Source organism: Condylura cristata, unplaced genomic scaffold (assembly GCF_000260355.1).
Source record: "Condylura cristata isolate star-nosed mole 26May11 unplaced genomic scaffold, ConCri1.0 scaffold00004, whole genome shotgun sequence".
Taxonomy (NCBI): domain Eukaryota; kingdom Metazoa; phylum Chordata; class Mammalia; order Eulipotyphla; family Talpidae; genus Condylura; species Condylura cristata.
The window spans coordinates 15,884,720-15,904,125 of NW_004567105.1; the positions used below are offsets into that span (position 1 = coordinate 15,884,720).

Sequence of the window (19,406 nt, forward strand, 5' to 3'; positions counted from 1 at the left end):
CTCACCGCCCCTGAGCCTCTGGCCTGTACCCCAGTTCTGTATGTACAAATAAATAAATCTTTAAAAAAAATAAAAAATAATAAAAAAAATAAAAACAAAACAAAACAAAACAAAAACTTAGTTTTCTTTCCTAAGTTAAAATACAACCAGACATTTTCTTGACAAACTTCATTAAGTCTCAATTTTATTACTGTGAAGTCAAGTGGTATCTAGTTCTCGTTATTTATACTTCTAAGGGATCCAGGCTGGTTGAGGATTTTGAATCTCTCTTTTTAAAATACTGATACTGGATTTTCAGTTCTCGTTCTTACTGCTATAAGTCAGCCCTCTCTTCTGTCTTCTAACATACTTTTTTGTATTTTACTATGAACTTGACCTGAAAAAAAGTTTGTTAAAATTGTGTCAGCAATAAAAATCAAGTGAACATACTAGGTACTAATTTGAGAGAAGTGTCTGCATCTTTGTTTTGCTGGTGGCTGTTGATATGTAACAAATACCTTTGTTGCATATTTCTTGGAACAAATATTGGGTTGTTGGAAAAGCCGTGACACCTTTTTGCAACAGATGGCACTAGCTCATTTTTGAAAGTAAGAGTAATTTGCATCTATGTTATAGGTAGTTATTTGACAGTTGATAGATCTAGCTTCAGTTTAAGAAAAAAATTGGATCTGATTGAGTTTTGGAGATTCTACAACATGTTGAAATTGGAAGAACAAATTCTGCATTTTCACCCTGTTTTACTGCTTTACTTTCTTAAAAGGAAGAATGCGCATCAAGCTTATGAAAGTTGCATAAAGTTTAGGGTTAGAATGCTATAAAAGAGCATCACTGCCAAGAGTGGTTCACAAAAGTCTGTGCTGGTGATTTTGATCTCAATGATGTTGCACAGTCAGAGAACCCCATCGAGTAAAATGATGATAAAATAAAAGGCATTGATCAAGTCAAACCCATGGTATAAGATACAGAAGACTGCTAAAACTTGGAACATCTGTAATTCAAGCATTTATGACTGCCTGAAAAAGCTGGGAAACATAAGCAATCTTGATATTTGGGTTCAGTATTCGATATTTGACCTCAAAGAAGTTCATTTGACTGTGTGTATAAACATCTCCATATGCTCATTAAACATGAAGAAAACGATCCTTTATTGAAGTGACTGATAACTGATGCTAAGTGGATTGTTTTCAACAGTGTGTTGCACAAATGCCTCAAAGGACATCGAAAGCAAGCATTTATCAGAGGAAGGTTATGCTCTCAGGGTAGTGGGATTTTAAAGGTGTGTTTTTCAAGCTCCTACCAAGGAACTAAACAATTAATTTGAATGTGTGCTGTCAGCAGTTGGACAGTTTGAACAAATCCATAATACAGAAACATCCAGCGTTTAATTGTAAAGGAGTTATGTTCCATCAAGACAACACGAGACTGTATACAAATTTATCACCCATCAGAAATTATTGGAGCTTGGACAGATGTGTTGCCACATCCACCACACTCACTTCACTGTGCTCCATCAGTCTTCCACTTGTTTCACTCTTCAAAACTCTGTGCGTGGGATAATGTTCAGTTCAGATGAGTCTGTCAACAGTACCTGGCTCGGTTTTTTGCTGTTAAAGACAGGTCCTTCTATGAATAAGGGATGATGAAGCTCATTGAAAGATGGAAAAAGGTTATCAAACAAAACGGGCAGTATATTATCGATTGATCTTTGTCCTTTAAATAAATAAATGATCTTTGAAAAAATGAAAAATGTGTCATGTTTTTCCTGATACCCCAGTATCTTTGGTTTGAATTCTACCAGTTACTTTGAGAAAACTCTTGTTACTTTAGTACTTGTTAACATTTTTGAGGCTTTGGTAGTAGTATGTACATTTTAAGCAGTGCTTATTTTGATATAAATGTAAAAAATCACTTAGAAATTTAAATTTTTTTTATAAAAGGCAGAAAAACAGTCAGCTAAACTACAGGCTGAACACATGGAAAAAGAGCTACAATCAAGCAATGAACAGAATACCGTTTTAATCAGTAAACTGCATAAAGCTGAACAAGAAATAAATACGCTGACCAGTAATGTAAGTCATCTTATGTTTCTACTTCATTCTTTAAAATGCTTTTCATTGGAAAATGGCAAAGAATTTTACATTAAGTGATTTAAGCTTCCACATTGAAATCTCTTGTCATTTTACCTTCCAAATTCATGCAGAATCTGACCATATCTTAGCACTTCTGTGACCATTCTAAGTCCACGCCATAATCTCTTTAAGCTCCAATTTTACAGTGACTGCCTCACTGGTTGTTTTGTTTTTACCTATTTAAATCTCATTCTGATTTGGCCCCTGCATGCTTTCCACTGCCATTACAATTCATTTCCCCTCCTATTCACTTTGCTTCAGCCTCACTGGCCTTTTTACTCTTCTTTGAGCAAGTTCAGTTCTACCGAAGGATCTTTAAAACAAAACTTGTTGGCCTGGCATAGTCTTCCCTCATATATTCACTGGCTTTTCCTCCTGGTTCTTTTGTAAAATACCACTGCCCCCTTATCCTCTGCCTTCATCTCTTATCTTCCTTACCTGTTTTATTTTTCTGTTTAACTCATAACACATCTGATATGTTTATGGTTGTGTATTTTTTGTCTGTCTTTCCTACTCCCTTTCCTTTCACCAATTATAAGAACCAAGAAAACAAGGACACTACTTTCATTACTGTTTTATCTTCCATTCCTGCAATAATGCTGGCATGCAGTAGATATTCTGAATGTTTGTTAAATGAGTATATTGGTGTTAGCATGGTCTGCATTTGTGTTGTTATTGAAGAATGTAAGGATTTGAACTTGTTTAATGTGCTGTTTTTCTTAACAACTTTACAGGGGCTTTTCTTTCAGTAACTGGAAATGTAGGCTTGCACTGATAAAACGATTTATGGAATAAATAGTGAATAGGAGTATCAGCACTGGAGTCAGAGATACTGGATTCATATTCCATTTTTTGTCTTACTATACAACTTTAGGTAATTTACTTCCTTGCTGAAAACCAAAGTGTTTTCTTGTATAAAATGAGACTGATACCTATCTTGAAGTGTGTGGCAATGATTAAAAGAGATGCTATACATAAAACATTTAACACAGGGTTTAAAATAAAATCATTTATGTACTCAGATATTAATATCTGGGACATCTAAAAAAGTTTAGAAATAAGACTGGTTTCTGATGGTGAAATCATTGTGTTTTCTATCAGACCAAGACTAGACTTAGATAAACAAAATGGCTTCCAACCTGAGGGAATTTATTTTAGCTTGATAAAATTACATGGATATATCTAAGGAATAATGTCTTCATCATAAACTCCTTGACTAAGGAATTACTTGAGAAGAGGCAAGCGGTGACTATAACAAGGGGAAGAGAGAGTTTTAGTCAGTAGAATTGGACAGTTATGCTCCCATTGAAAAGGTCATTCCTACTATTCTACTGTGTGCAGGAATACATCAATCTATTATAATTTGTGGCCATGAGATGATCCGTTTATCTCACTCCATTTGTTCTGATTCTGTGATCACCAAGCAACTTCTGTTACTTAAATCTTCTTGTAATTTTAACTGTAGGTGAGGATGCACTGGTTCTTCAGATGTAAATATCCTAGTAGTTTTTTCTCGTAATTAATAAAGTTGTATTCTGATTTTATAAACCTCAGTATCTGCAATATGAATGTAACCTTGATAGTCTTCTTTAAGTATAAGGAAAAATTGGAATTTTTGTGCCTGAAATGCCAAAAGCATTACATTAGGTATCTGAAAGATGGCTTGTTTGGGAGTTTGCATACTCAGTTTTTTCCAAAGCAAGCACATATTTTGTTTGTAGATGTTATATCTAGGGACATATAAATTTTTTGTTTTCTTTACTATACAGTTTACAGTGTAGTTTTGTAGTCAGGGTTTTATTAAACTAATTCAGCATTATTTGTCTTTCTATTTAGAAATGGTAGAACCTAGAAAAAATAATTGAAAAATAGACAATTGAACAAATTTTAATTATTAAAATGTTATTTCAAATATATTCTTCTAGCTTATTGGTTGAAATTAAGATGTTTTTAGTATTAAAAACTCATTTTGGAAAAGGTCCTAAATAATACTATGGAAAAGTTCTTGGACTTTGAATCAGGTGACTTTATCTTTGTAGCCTGACATATTCATTTCACTCCACAGCTGTGAGTTTCTGATTTGCTTAACTTTTAAATAAGGATAATGCCTATCATGATTTTTTTTAAAGATTAAAGATATTATTAAATACAATAAATAGTAACTGGTGATGAAAATGATAATGGCAAAGATTATACTCTGGTGATATCCTTAAATGGGGACACAGTGTAACAAAGAATTGAGAATTTTGAGTTCTTTGACAAGTTTTGTTCCTTACTGTTTCAATCACTATTGAAGGCAAGTTACTTGATAATCAGGACCCAATTTCCTCAGTGGTGAAATGAGGCATTCTTCTGAATGAGCTGATCCACAAGAGCCTTCACAGCCTACTTAGGTTTTTCAAGTCCTACTAAAAAATAATTTGGTTCCTTCTTGATTAACTATAGGAGATTCAGCATACACAAATGAATGCCTACAGTGATAGAGTATGCAAAGAAATAAATACAGAACACAAAGAGTTAAATTCAAGTAAATAGGAATTCTTTGGATTCTTGTTGTGGTGTAAATTATTTTCAGTTTTGTTAAAGAAAAAAGCAAACACAGTACTTTATTTTCATAAATGTTTCAGGAACTGAGTACCCATACTAGACTGCAGGAATAACCTGAATGATAGTGGAGCACAGAACAATACCTAAGCTGGTTATTCTTGAGGCTTGTAACTCTCTTAGTGACCACCACATGCTTTATCTACAGCACATGTTACCTGTCCCTGACTCAATTGTGTCTTGACCTTGACTTTTTTTTCTTTTTCTGTGCATACTCTTCTCTGTTGCTGTTTCTTTCATGGAATTAGTGTATTGATAATTATCCTACACTGCTGAAGAAAGCAATTTCATAGTATTTCTTTGCTTGTTTGTTACTTTGCATATAAATGGAATATTAAAATCTTCAAGTTTATCTTTGAAATCTTCCATGTAAAAAGATTTATTGGAAGGAAATTTTAAAATCTTTCAAAGCTGACTGTCACAGTTTACTTTGCAACTTGAAATTTTCATCAACATTTTGCAGTTCTAGCAAATGGTGTTTGCAATGCAAAGGAACACCTGGGGTGTACTTGTGTAAGTTACACAAGTTTTTGAAATGTTTAAGTTTTAGAATCAAATTATGGTAGTGTGACTACCAGTGTTTTGTATTAAAAAGTTCTATTGAAGATGGGCTAAATATGACAACCTTAAAAACATTTCACATTTAATGAGATGAATTCTTCTAATTACCTTACGAGGTATTTACTCTTCAGATTCCAATAAAACATACATTTTAAGATTACCACCCTACAGTTACCCTGTTACCTAAGTTAATGAGGTCATATCATCATGGATCTTTGAGAAAGGTCAGCATTTAAGTATTCTTTGGAATTTGCATCAGGAACTTCTACCTAATACATTTTTCAACTATAGGTTCTTATATGTATATAAATTCTTATGTATCTTTGTCTATAGATTTGTGTATGTAATTTCATAGACTATGAAACTATGAAATTCCAATTGCCACTTTTTCTGTTACAGTGTTGTTGGTAGGACTAGGTAGTAATTTGTGAATACTTGCTTTTATTGTGTGCAAAAAGCACAAAACAAGTTCTGAATGTAAAGGCTACATGGAAAACATATTGTGAATGTAGAGTACAAAGAAGGCTTACCTTGGCACACAGGGCTTCCAAATATTGTGTCTTCAAATAATATACAATACTAATTTAATATTGTGCATTTTACTTAGGAAAAGACTCCCAGTTTTCTTAAAAAAGTTTTGAGGCCTGATAAAAAAAGATTAAGAACCAAGTATAAAGAGGCAGAAAGAGACTTTATTCTGTTTGAAATTAAGTTCCAGTTATCACAAGAAGTGCTGCTATTTGTTACATCTAGTTGATAAATTTTTGTATTTTTAATTTTTAATTATACCTCTTAACCTTTCTAGGAAGTTAACTGTTAGTGTTAAGTACATTCGTTATTTTATGATTGCAGCAGTGTGGCATTAAAGTGAAACTTAAAAGATCTTCTAGCTCCACAGACCAGTAAATTTAAGAAAGGATAAGTTCATACATGGCTTGAGCACATACTAGTGGTTCAATGATAAAAGCTGATTTGAAGATGGACCTCCTTTCCTTGACTTCTTTCAGTTATAATTTAGTTAGAAATATTCTCTTTTAAGTAAATCTCAGGGGAGAATGAGTTGAGAAATGGTTTTTGTTTTGTAGTTCTTTTTGTTGAATCAACATTCCATGAAATAAGATGGTTCCAATTTTCCACCTCATATTAAAAGTAGCTCATATTAAAAGTGTGGTTTGTTAATGAACTCCTATGTCATTTTTAACCTTTTACAGTTAGTATAAAATAGCAGGTTATAGTTATATTTGCCATAGAGATTGGGTTTTCATTGTATCTCTATTTCTTCAAAATTTGAAAGCATTTAGAGTTTAATTTCTCTCAGTTCATGAAATTAGAATGTAATAAAGCCCAACCTGCAGAAAATTTAAGTATTAAAATAAATATAATCTCTTGGCAGCTTTTGTGTAGTTAATCATTGTTTATGAGATTTGTTTTCATAGAAAGAAACCTCAGAATGGATATTTTAAAAATGCAAAGATGGTGTAAGCACAAGGTATCCTTTTTATGCAGTGTCATTTAAAAACCTACAGTTAGTTTGGAGGAATTCATCTTAGTGTGGTTAGCAAAACACAGTGTTTGCTTTTCTATGTTTCCTTTAAGTGAGGATTTTGCACCAAACCAACCATTCCTTGCAACACTCTCAAGATCTTTCATAGATGGACTCTTTTTTTGTAAGTATTTAAGACATTTCTATTCTTTGTCCTTGCCATCTTTGACTCTAGGATCTCTTTCTGATTTGTTTCTAATTCCTAACTGCAGTTTTTGTAGGGTTTTATTAGACTCGAATATCCTTTATTCTCTTGTTCCCATCACCTCACATTTTGCATATTTGACTTGTATATATATTAGTTGTTTTTTATTGATATAGTTTTATATGTTAATACGTCAGAATGCAGGTTTATCTTGCCTTTCTATCTGTATTGGTCAAATTCTCTTTATAGTACTGTACCTAATTTTAGAAGTACCTTACCAAAGGAAGACAGAAGAAAAATGGTAAGAGAAGGAAAATGGTAGAGTAGTGCAGATGACTGATGAGACAAAGCTTCCTTATTTGCTGTGTCTTCAGTTCCTGAAACAATGGCTATCCCATAAATAGGGACTCCACAAATAATGAATGAATGAATGAAGGGGTACTGCGTATGAACTAGAAGTAGTCAACTTTCAAAAAATATCTCAGAAGAGTGAAAATTGGTATGTTATGGGCTAACTATGGAAAGTCTTAATAGGTCTGTTTTCATTCAGGATTTCAAAAGAGCTAAGATTTGGCAGTAAAAGTTTAAATAATACTTTTTAAAACCTTCTTCCAACCAAGCACATTAGTAATCCAAATAAATCGACTCTTCTTTTTTGTCCTTTTTGTTAATCTTTTGCCTCCGATTGGGTTTATTTGCCGTCACTTTCTGAATCTATCACATTTGCAGTTAACTGTCTGAAAGTTGATTGTGCCATCTCATTAGCTAAAAAGATAAGCTTTTTATATGACATATTTACCCTGTCATTCCGCAGATCTCGTGCTGCTTTCTCTTTTACCTATAATATATTACTCATTGTTTTCTAAGGAAGACTTCATTTATTTTCCCTAAATATCTTTCAGTATTGACTATTGAATTTCAAGTACTTGCAATTAAACCTTTCATGGCAAGATTAAATCTGATGATCTCACTCAGATATTTGTAAAGAAATGGCTCGTTTCTATTTGGAAAATACTGTTGGTGCTAAGTACTGTTGTCAGCACTGTGTCAATATATGCTCGAAGTATAAACTTCTAGGGAGCAAGAGGTTACACTCCATACTCTGATGCCAAAATGATTACTCATATTTGCTAATGGTTGTGGGTAATCACTTAATGGCAAGGAAATTACTAATATAATTTAAATTTCTTTTTTTAATTTTAATTTCTAATTGTTAACAGGTAAAAGAACTGAAGCATTCAAACAAACTAGAAATAACAGACATCAAACTGGAGGCAGCAAGAGCCAAGAGTGAGCTAGAAAGAGAAAAAAATAAGATTCAAAGTGAACTGGATGGTAAGATGATTTTCTCTGCTTTTTAGATATAAATTCAAATTATTAAAATAGATCAGACTGAATTTTTATTTCCAGCTTAATTGAATTTTAATCATAAAACATATAGATTGTTTTTGTTGATATATAAATGGCCGTTCTATGAATTGATTTAAAAATCTGAAGTTTATATCGTATTTAGTACATAAATTGAAACTTTTCAAAATGGGATTCTATACTTTCTGGTTTTATAATTTTAAATTTATTTAGACCATTTGGTTTTTAATCTCAGGCTATTTTAACTCTAAAGTAATATAGAAAAGATAGGTGGTTCCAGGCCCAATTTTTAAATTAAAAAATGTTATACATAGACCCTAGACTAGTTATTGGAGCCTAGGTCAGCCAGGTCTTTTTAAAAAACTTTTAGATAGGATTAGAATAGTCTTCTCAACAACATTTCACAGAAATGTTATTTCTGACATTTATGAAGTATTTTAGTAAGTTTCCTTTGTAATTCATATTGATCTGTAGTGAACTGGAAGACCTCATAGACCAAGTTCATGAAGAATTATTGTTTGCATTGTTAATGTCTACTCGATGTTTCTACTTTTCTATTTGATGTTTTTACTTGCTAATTTCTACTTGAATTTATGCCAATTTACTCATGGGTTTTCCTGTTATTAGAGAATGAGTATTCAGGAACGTCAAGATGAGATCCATTTCTGCGTTATTTACATTTGAGTAGGATATGATTTTGCTTTAGTTTGACATCTGCAAAATAATTGTCATTTCATTATAAGGAAGATTTGTGAATTCAATGAACCAACTTGAAAGTTTCCAATTTATAGTTTTACTAAAAATCTTAATTCTGGAGCAATGGATTTGGAAGGATTCTATGATTTTATTCACTAAGAGGTTAAGTACTTAAACGTCTTTAGATGTCATCCACATTAATACTCTCAGATTTCAAGATTCAATGAGTAAAAGTTTATAACCTTTTACTAAAGGTTGTGTAAATAAAATGATAGAAAATTTAATTCTAGTGTTTTATTCTTAAGGGAATTTTATCAACAATCTATCTTTGAGAATACATATCTTCAGAGACTTATTTTCTACATTCTTTTGTCTTACTAATTTATGAATGTTTGCTGTCAGTTGGGATTTTTTTTCCTGTTAACAGATTTTTCTCTTTAAAAATAAAATACCAGGGTTACAGACAGACAACGAGATTCTCAAGTCAACTGTTGAACACCACAAAGTGCTTCTAGTAGAAAAGGATCGTGAATTAATACGTAAGGTACAAGCTGCCAAAGAAGAAGGTTATCAAAAACTTGTGGTATTACAAGATGAAAAGTAAGTGCTTGCCTTCTATAGTACTAATTCTTCTTACAGATGAAATATTTTGATGTCATATCCTTATTGTTCTCCAAACATAATTATCATCTGTTGTTTTTAGGCTAGAACTTGAGACCAGATTAGCAGAGCTAGAGAAAATGAAATTGGAAAATGACGTCTGGAGGCAATCTGAAAAGGATCAGTGTGAAGAGAAGTTGCGGGCTTCCCAGATGGCAGAAGAGTCAGCCAGAAGGGAGCTTCAGAGTATTAGGTTATATATACATATTTGTATTTTAAACTTTTCATTTTGAAATTATTTCAGAGCTGACAAGTCATTGTAAAAGTACCGAGAATTCTATATAATCTTTACCCAGACACTCAAATGTTAGTGTTTTATATAGCTGTTATGACAACCAAAACTAAGAAACTAGCATTAATGTAATCAGGAAATCAGATAAACATTACTGGTTTTAAACCCATAGATTTTATTTGAATTTTACTAATTGTCCTAGTGAGTTCCAATCTAGGGTTACACATTGTCTTTAGTCTCCTTTAATCCTGAATATATCAATACTTTTGAAAGTGCTGGTCAGTAAATTTGCAGATTATCCTTCAATTTGGGTTTCTTATTTCTTTATGATTAAGTTTAGGTTACGCATTTTTGAGCAAAAACAACAGTGTAAGTCATTTGGCCACTCCTATTTGGAGGTATGGAATGTGTTCCTTACTAATCACTAAACTTTGATCCCTTGGTTAAGGTAGTATCTGCCAGATTTTCTCACTATAAAAATAGCTGATATTTTCCTCTTTAAAGTAGATAATTATCTTATAGGGTGATACTTTGAGACTGTGTATATAGTCTGACCATACAGTGTTCTACTAATTTCAATATCCATTAATAACTCTTGTTTGAAACAATTAGTATAGTAGTTTGCCAAATGTTGTTCTATTTCCATCATCCCATCTACATTTATTTATTAATAATAGACATTTCCTCATTTAAAAAAAATTATTTACACATATAGAACAGGAGTAGAGACCAAAGATGCAGGGGTGGTGATTAACCAGAGACAGATTGACCGGAGACAGAGCTGGGAGCAGAACAGGCAGATCGACAAAGTACACTGCTGAGGGGAGCAGCAGGCTAGTCAGGAGAGGTCTATGGAGCCATGTGAATCACCTCTGGGGCAGGGATCGGCTGTGGCCAGCTTGCGCCACCAGGGAGGGCCCCCATCTAAATTTATTAGTTGAAATCATCTGGAAAACTTTCTCTTTCCTCTAAATATTTACATTAGCATGGGCATATGTTTTTTTTTTTTTTTTTAATAAAGATTTATAGGCCAGAGGTATTTGTGTGTGTATGGAGCCGGTGGGGTGGAGGGTTGAGGACTCACCAGCGATAGCATGGGGAGAACAGGCAGATTAGCTGAATGAAATAACACTGCTGCTGGGAACAGTAAACTGGCAAGGCAGGAGATGTCTGCTGTTCGCTGTGGGTGAGCTCCTGATAGCTTCATAATGCTGAGACTTAACCCTTTGCACAACCATAGGATAGGATTCTTATACTATGTGATCATTTCTTTTTTATCATTTTGTTGCTCAAATTGTCTCATATTTGTCTATAGGAAGCTCTTTAAGGTCGATTTCTATGTCCTTCTTATATGACCCCAGTATTGTTTTAGGTCATCTTTACTTTGTCATTACAAGGTATTCTGGATTCGTCTTGTACTTTATGTGCCTGAGGCCTGAAACCAACCATTTGTCCACAGTCCTCTACTTTACATTAAGGGACCAAGTTTGGAAACAAGAATCTAGCTCTAGGTGTACTTACTGATGCTATGATGTCATTATTTGTAGACCTTCTCAATGAATTGAGCTAGGAAATATATTTATGTATACAGATACACACATATTTTTGTTTTCTGTTTGTATATATATTAATAATCATGAAATATTTTTTCCAAATCCAGTTCAACACCATGGTGTTCATTATATCATTTCTTCTTTTCTTATTCCCTTCTTTGACAGTGAAAAATTGTATTCTTCTTATCCATAAGTTTGTAGTTACTAATTTCTTAGAATACACATAAATAATTTTGGAATTGCTAGCTTGTCATGTGTGAAAAACAAACATGTCAACTACTGTATAGTTTGTGTCTTTAACCTTAGATTATATAATCAAAATTCTGTTTCCAGAGTTAGGTGTTTGTTCCCCAACTTCCCCTTCACCGTGGTTGTTTCATTCATTTATAAAACATTTAATTTTTTATTCCATTTTGGCACATTTCTCTCTTTTATCCCATTTTTGGTTCTCTTCTTATACTTATTGGATTCAACTGTGTGAAACATGAATGTTATTCTAACAGACAAAATGTATTCCAAAAAAATCTTTAAAAAGTGTCGCTCTTCATTTTATCCTGTTTCCATTCCCTCATGCTTTCTCATTTATCCTGTACCCCTATATTTATTCTTATTTTTCTTCACAAATGGAAGAATCACATATATTTTATTTTCCCTTCTTTCACATTAATGTGTCCTAGAAATGATTGATGTTAGTTCATTGAGGTTTCTTTTCTTTTTTCTTACAGCTGCATAGCACGCCATGTATGTACCAGTGTTTATTCAACCGCCTTTCCTAGGTTTGAATAATCATTTTTTTCCAGCATTCTGTCATTACAGTTCTACAATCAATACTCTTAATCTTGTACATGTTTGTATTAACATTGTTGGAAGTTTTTTTTTTGAATAATATAATAGTTTATTTTTACATCATTTTGTGTATTTTTCCATCTTAGTTGTAATCCCTGTGGGCTTCCCATCACCAAATCACCCATGTGCCATCACCATAGTCCAGTGCATTTCCTTCCCCCTATTGTTTTTGATCCCATTCCCTAATCCACCCCCATAAAATGTCTCTGGTATATAGCTGCTCACTATTATTTTCTCGCCTGGTCCATTATATTCCTGTTATGAGTGAAACCATCTGATATTTTTCCTTTTCTTTCACTAAGCACGATCTTTTCCAGCTCCATCCATGTTGCTGCATGTGTTTATTTTTTTGGTTGCCGAGTAATACTCCATTGTGTATATGTACCACATCTTTTTAATCCAGTCATCCACTTTTGGGCATCTGAGCTATTTTCATGTCTTTCCAGTTGTAAATAAAGCAGCAATAAACATGGGGGGTGCAGGTGTCTTTTTGAATCAGTGTTTTTGTGTCTTTTGGGTAGATACCTAAGAGTGGGATTGCTGGATCATATGGAAGCTCCATGTTTAGTATTTTGAGGAACCTCATTGTTGGGATCGTTTTAAGGGTAACTTTCTAAAGTGAGTAAGCAGGTCAAAAGTTAAATGTCAGTTTTGTTAAATACTGCCAGTTTCTATCCTGGTAAATTGTACTATTTCATATCTAATTTTAGTTTAATTTGCATTGGTCATTATGAATGAGATTGGATAATCTATCTTATATTTAGGAGCTATATTTTACCTTTTTAATGAATTGTCTATTTCTTTGATTTGCTTTTTGTTCACCCCTTTTTTTTTTAAAGATTTATTTGTGCATACAGAACTGGGGTACAGGCCAGAGGCTCCGGGGCGGCGAGAGGCTTCACCAGAGACAGAGTGGGGAACAGAACAAGCAGATGGAGGAAGTACACTGCTGAGGGGAGCAGCGGGCGGGCCAGGAGAGGTCTGCCACACCATGTGGTCACCTCCAGGGCAGGGGGGAATCGGACTCATGCGGAAGTGGCTTTAGATTCTCAGTGCTGTGCTTTAACCCGCTGCGCCACCAGGGAGGGCCCACCCCTTTACTTTTAAAACTCCTTATATGGTGGGAATTTTTAGCGTTTTAACTTTGATACATACTGCAAATCTGTCCTAATTTGTCAGTTGTTTCACTTGTTTATTTTTAACAGTTGTTTTATTCTGTACTCAAATTTAAGTCTTTAATTGCCTCTGTCATACTCTTCTGAACTGATGTTAAAGAGGAATTTACTTTTTCTTGTATACTTTCCTTTTCTTTTTGCATTTAGAGTGTGTTCTTTCATTGTGAGGGATGGATTTTGCTTTTACTTTTTGCTGAATAGCTAATCAGTTGTCTTTTATTAAGAAGCTTTCTTTGTTCCATTGACTCATAAAGACACTCATCTTTTCATTTGCACTGCCATAATAGTTTAATTATAAAGGCTTTATAGTATGTTTTAATGTATGATTGGATTATTCTACCTTTGTAGTTTCTCTCTTGCAGTTTTTTTTTCATATTTTTCTATCTGAAGTTTTGAATACCAGTGTCTAGCTTCATAAAAAGCTTTGTTGATAATGTTTATTGGGATTGTATCAAATGTTTCTACTAACTTGGAGAGATCTGTCGTCTTTAAGATGTAAGTTCTAGCCAAGAAAATAGATTTATTTGTCTTACTGAAATTCTCATTGATGTCTTTCAGGAGTTTCTAAAACTTTTAAATTTGACAACTTTTTTGTTTATTCCCAAACAAGTATTCATCTTTGGTGCCATTGTAAATGTGTGTTTAGTCTTCTTCCCCCCATTTTTATTACTTTTTAAAAATCTTTTAAATTTTTGCATAGAAGAACTGGGGTAGGCCAGAAGTACGCAAAAATAAAGAGGATTTACCAGAGACAGAATAGGAGTCACAATAAGCAGATTTACTGAAATACACTGCTAAGTGGAACAGTGGGCGTGACAGGAGAGGACTGCTTGGCCATATATGGGTCAGCTCCCTGGTTGGGGATTGAACTCACGTCATGCTGGTGATAGGGCTGAGACTTAACCCATAGGCCAACAGGGAGGCCCCCAAGACCACCATTTTGACGGGTTATTGTTTGTGAAGACTCAATGTCTATATGTTGGTTTTGTATTCTGCTAACTTAATTTCACGGTTTTGAATTAATTTTATTGTATATTAGCTAGGATTTCTCAAGTTTCATCATGTCATATCTAAAAATACAATTCTACTTTACCAATGCTTATACCTCTATCTAAATACACTAACAGAACTGACTATATAGCATTGAGTAGTTTCAGAGGTAGTGAGCATCCTTCCCTTGTTCTCAGTCAGTGTAGAAATGTCTGTTTTCCCCAGTAATTAAGATGTTGGCTTTAAGATTTTAATCAAGCATTTTTTTAAAGATTTATTTATGCATACAGAACTGGGGTACAGGCCAGAGGTGCAGGGGCAGTGAGAGGATTCACCAGAAACAGTGGGAAGCAGAACAGGCTGACTGACGAAGTATAGTGCTGGGGGGAGCAGCAGGCAGGTCAGGAGGTCTGCCGCGCCATGTGGGTCACTCATGCTGAAGTGGCTTTTGCTTCTTAGTGCTGTGCTTTTACCCGCTGCACCACCATGGCACGGCATGGAGGGCCCCATTGCCATTTTTATGAGACATCAGTGGTTTGGCCCTTCCTGGTGGCGCAGTGAATTTAAAGCACAGCACTGTGGAGCTGGCCTGGGCTGCTTTGGTAGCAGTTTGATCCCTGCCTGGGAGCTGACCCACATGGCACGGCAGACCTCTCCTGTCTTGCCCCTGCTCCCCTCAGCAGTGTACTTGGTCAGTCTGCCTGTGCTGCTTCCCGCTCTGTCTCTGGTGAAACCTCTCACTGCCCCTGCACTTCTGGCCTGTACCCCAGTACTGTATGCATAAATAACTTTATACACACACACACACACACACACATAAAATGTACGTACACACACACATATATATATATATATATATCAGAAATATATATATATATATATCAGTGGATTTCCCAGTATTGAGCCAACTTGAATTTCTGGAATAAACCTCTTGATTTTTTTCTGTCTATTTTGGTTGAAGATGATGGTGTGTCCTATTTATTAATGCTTTATGTTGTATTTGGTCTTTTTTTTTTCCTTTCTATTTTTGTAATGTCTTTATCAGGTTTAGGCATTGTTGTTCTTGCTAATAACAAGAAAAAGTATGACATTTTCCTTGACTTCTGGTGGTTTGGGACCAATATATTACAGTGGTCCTATCTGAAGGTTGTGAAGTCATTTAGGCTTGTGCCTCGTCTGAAATAGCTTCCTGGTAACTATCTTATTCTCTTACAGAAATGGACCTCTGTAAGCGCACTTTTGAGATCAGTTTTGAAAATCAGTTTTCAAATTTATTTGCATAGAGATCTGCAAAGTTTTTATTTTTAAACGTCTTCTCTGTGAAAGTTTAATTTCATTTGACATAACATTGGCTTATGATATTTGTTTCATGTGTACAGTTTCATTCTTCATCTTCTCTATATGTATTATATCATGATCATCACCAAAACGAGTTTTTATCCACTCCATACTATCACATCCTATATCTTTTTCACTTACTCCAAACCTCTTCTTTTTCAGTAACCATCAACCTGTCCTTTGTAGCTAATGGTTTGTTTTGAACTGTTTCTTTATATTCCATATGAGTGAAATGATACAGATTTCTTACTCTGTCTTACTTAGCACAAGTCACAAATAGCAATGATCTTTACACCTGAATAGTAGTTGAGTGTGCATGTGTGTGTATCTTCTCCATTCATTCATAAGTAGATATTTTTTCATATCTGACTTATAAAAAATGCTGCAGTCAACATAGGGGGTGCCTATGTCTTTTTGAGTTAGTGTTTTTCTGGGCATTTCTTACCTTGTCTTTCAACTAGAATTTTCATTTACTGAGTCATTTTCATTTATTTGCCACCTTATTAATTTCTCCTTTTATCATCTTTTTGTGCTTTTTGCCATAAATTTTTAGTCTCTTTGGTGTTTAATATGTTGAATACATCATTTATGATAAATTTTTATAATTTTATACAGTTGTATACTCACCATAACAAAGTTCCAGCACCCTAAAAGTTTCCTTGTATTTGTTCTTGAACTCCCCTTAAATTCTAGTCTTAAGCACCCTGATTTACTCATGTTGTTACATATATTAGTATATTCCTTTTAATTGTTGTTTAATATGATTTGTTTCTCCATTCTTCTGGTGGACAGCTAGGTTTTTAGTTTGGGATATTACGAATAATGCTGCTAAAACATTCATGTATAAGTCTTGTACATGTTTTTATTTCTCTTGGTTAAATATGTAGAAATGAGATTGTTGAGTCATGTATTTATATGTAAGTTTGATTTTATAAGTTGTAGCAATCTTGCTTTCCAAAGTGGTGGTACTATTTTTTTTCATTTCCAGTAGCAACATATGAGAGTACCATCTGTTTTCATAACACTTGTCAGTGACACTTGTTTTTGGTAGTATTATTAACTTAGTGATTCCAGTAGATGTGTAGTAATAAATCACTGTGACACTTGTTTTTGGTAGTATTATTAACTTAGTGATTTTAATAGATGTGTAGTAATAAGTCACTGTGTTCTTAATTTCATTTTCCTGTGTAGTTAGTGTGGTTAGCATCTTTCCTTGGATTCATAGGCCATTTCACTCTTGTGAAGAATCTGTTCAAGTAATATGCCCATTGTTAAAACTGGGCAGTTACTTTCTAATTGAATTGTAATAACTCTTTGTGTTTGCATACAAACCCTTTGTCACATACGTGTTACCAATACAATTTCATACTTGAACTTTTCTTGATTCTTTTTGTGTGTATGTTTATTGGAAGGAAGTTTTCCATTTTGAGGAAATCAGTTTTATTAAATTTTCTTTTCTAGTTTCTATTTTTTGTGTTTAATCTTTGCCTAATACTGTGTCACAAATACTTTTGCTATTTTCTAGAAGATTTAAATTTTTAATCTTTGTTTAGATTTTATGATTCAATTTATTTTTTATATGCTGTGAAGTAATAGTATAGCCATTCATCTTTACTTCCTTATAGGTATCCAGTTGATCCAATACCATTTGTTGAAGACATCTTTCCCCCTGTTGATTATTGATTTTTTTTGAAGATCAGTTAATCATATCGGTGTGTGTGCATCTCTGGACTCTTCCATTTCAGTGATCTAAATGTATGTCTTGACACTGCTGTTAGTCTGCAGCTGCACCTTTATATTGTTTGATTCAGATAGTGAAAGCCTTCTACCTGGTACTCCTTGGTTAAGATTATGTTGTTTCTGTTTTTCTGTTTAGGTGCTTCTGTGTCTTTCAGGCACTTGTTTAGGTCCTTTGTCTTTCTACATAAAATTTAAAAAATCAGGTGGTCATCTTTTGCAAAAAATCTTGGTAGAATTTTGATTGGGATTGCATTGCAATTTGTAGCTCTATTTGAGGAGATGTTATATCAATATCCTGCCCAGTCTATGTGTATAGCAAATCTCTCCACTTAAGTCATTTTTAATTTCTTTCATTAAAGTTTTTTAGTTTTCTTTTTTTTAAGATTTGTTAATTATTCATGGACAACGTGGGGTGTAGGCCAGAAGTGCAGGGTAATGAGATAATTCACCAGAGACAGAGTGGGAAGTAGAAAAGGTAGAGCTACTGAAATACACTGCTGAGGGGAGCATTCATTCTCTAACTTATCCATCCTTTATGATTTCTATCCACCACCAACCTTTTAAAATTCTGCTTTTAACAGTGTTTGCTAGAGCTTCTGAAGCCCCTCTTCTATTACCCAGTACAGTTTTTGCAATCTCAACATTTTTTTAATAACCTTCACTAAAACATGATTTTGCCCATATGTCATATAAAACTGGCAACCCTTTTACATGGAATTACTCATCTTTTCCTTTCCTGCAGCTTAGGGACCAAGATGGGGCGTCAGCATTTGTCTACCCCATTCTTTTTCAGACAGTTATTTGACTAACTTTAAAGTAGTTTTTCCTTTGCTATCTAGATGTTATCTTAGCCCTGTCTTTTTCTTTGCCAAATACTGATCTCAGGAATATCCCCAGTGGTCTTTAAGGACCTTGACTTCTAGCTTAACTTTTTTTTCTGTTTTATATCTTTAGCCATTGTTGTTTGTAGCTATGGCATCTAGATTGTTGATCCATCCAAAGCGTTAGCCTTACAGTTTATCTTCAATCTGGCATTCTCTTTATTTCACTTCAACAGCCCTACACTAAGCTATCTCTCTTATAATTTATCATTTAAATTACAACTTTTTCCCTCTTTATTGAAGATGTTGAACTCTTGTACTCCATCCCCACCCCTGTCCAGTCTATTAGCCCAATTTCCTTGCTTCCCATTCAGCTTGGAAATTCTTTGTGTACTGTACAACTGTGTTCTCACAGTAACTAAGCAAAGACTTTTGGATATGAATTCTTTCAGTGTTTCACTATTTGAGAATTTCTGTATCTTCATTCTCTCCTCTTTGTTTTAGTAAGATATCCTTTCTCCCTTTACTTCGAAAGTGAATAGTGCTTTTAATCCTCTAATTGGAAAAAATGTCCTTCTCTTTCCTCTAGAGTCTTTGGCAATTATTTCTTCACCTGTATCTTCAATTTCTTTACAACTGACTTTTCTATTGCCCTACGGTTCTGTTCAAGTTGTATTTCTCTTAGGTTGCCTTTACTGATTTCCAGTGAATATTAATTTACTTTCTTTGTATTTTGTACTTCTGAGACATACTTTCTTTTGCTTTTTTTGTGATACATCTGAATGCTCAAAGCTTTCTCATCAAAAGGGACACTACTTTGTTCCTAAGATCCAGGGATGCTGGTGTTTGTATGTGAACATCTTAGGAAATCTTGGGTCTTATGGTTTCTTTCATGTAATATTCTCCAGTCATTTTACACATCTGCACTTTTTTTTTTTTATTTTTTTTTAAGATTTATTTATTTATGCATACAGAACTGGGGTACAGGCTAGAGGCTCAGGGGTG

At 33.9% G+C, this 19,406-nt stretch overlaps 1 protein-coding gene across 2 annotated transcripts in view; it reads left to right on the forward strand.

Moving 5' to 3' along the window:
- Positions 1–19,406, forward strand: part of CEP83 (centrosomal protein 83kDa) — a 71,330-nt gene that overhangs the window by 37,031 nt on the left and 14,893 nt on the right. For both annotated transcript variants that reach the window (XR_001145031.1, XM_004675809.2), the window contains exons 7-10: positions 1,938–2,069; positions 8,203–8,317; positions 9,502–9,646; positions 9,750–9,899. Coding sequence is in view for 1 of the 2 variants with exons in the window: in XM_004675809.2 (XP_004675866.1) it covers positions 1,938–2,069; positions 8,203–8,317; positions 9,502–9,646; positions 9,750–9,899 (542 nt within the window). In the remaining variant the exon portion in view is untranslated. The remainder of the gene's footprint in view (positions 1–1,937; positions 2,070–8,202; positions 8,318–9,501; positions 9,647–9,749; positions 9,900–19,406) is intronic.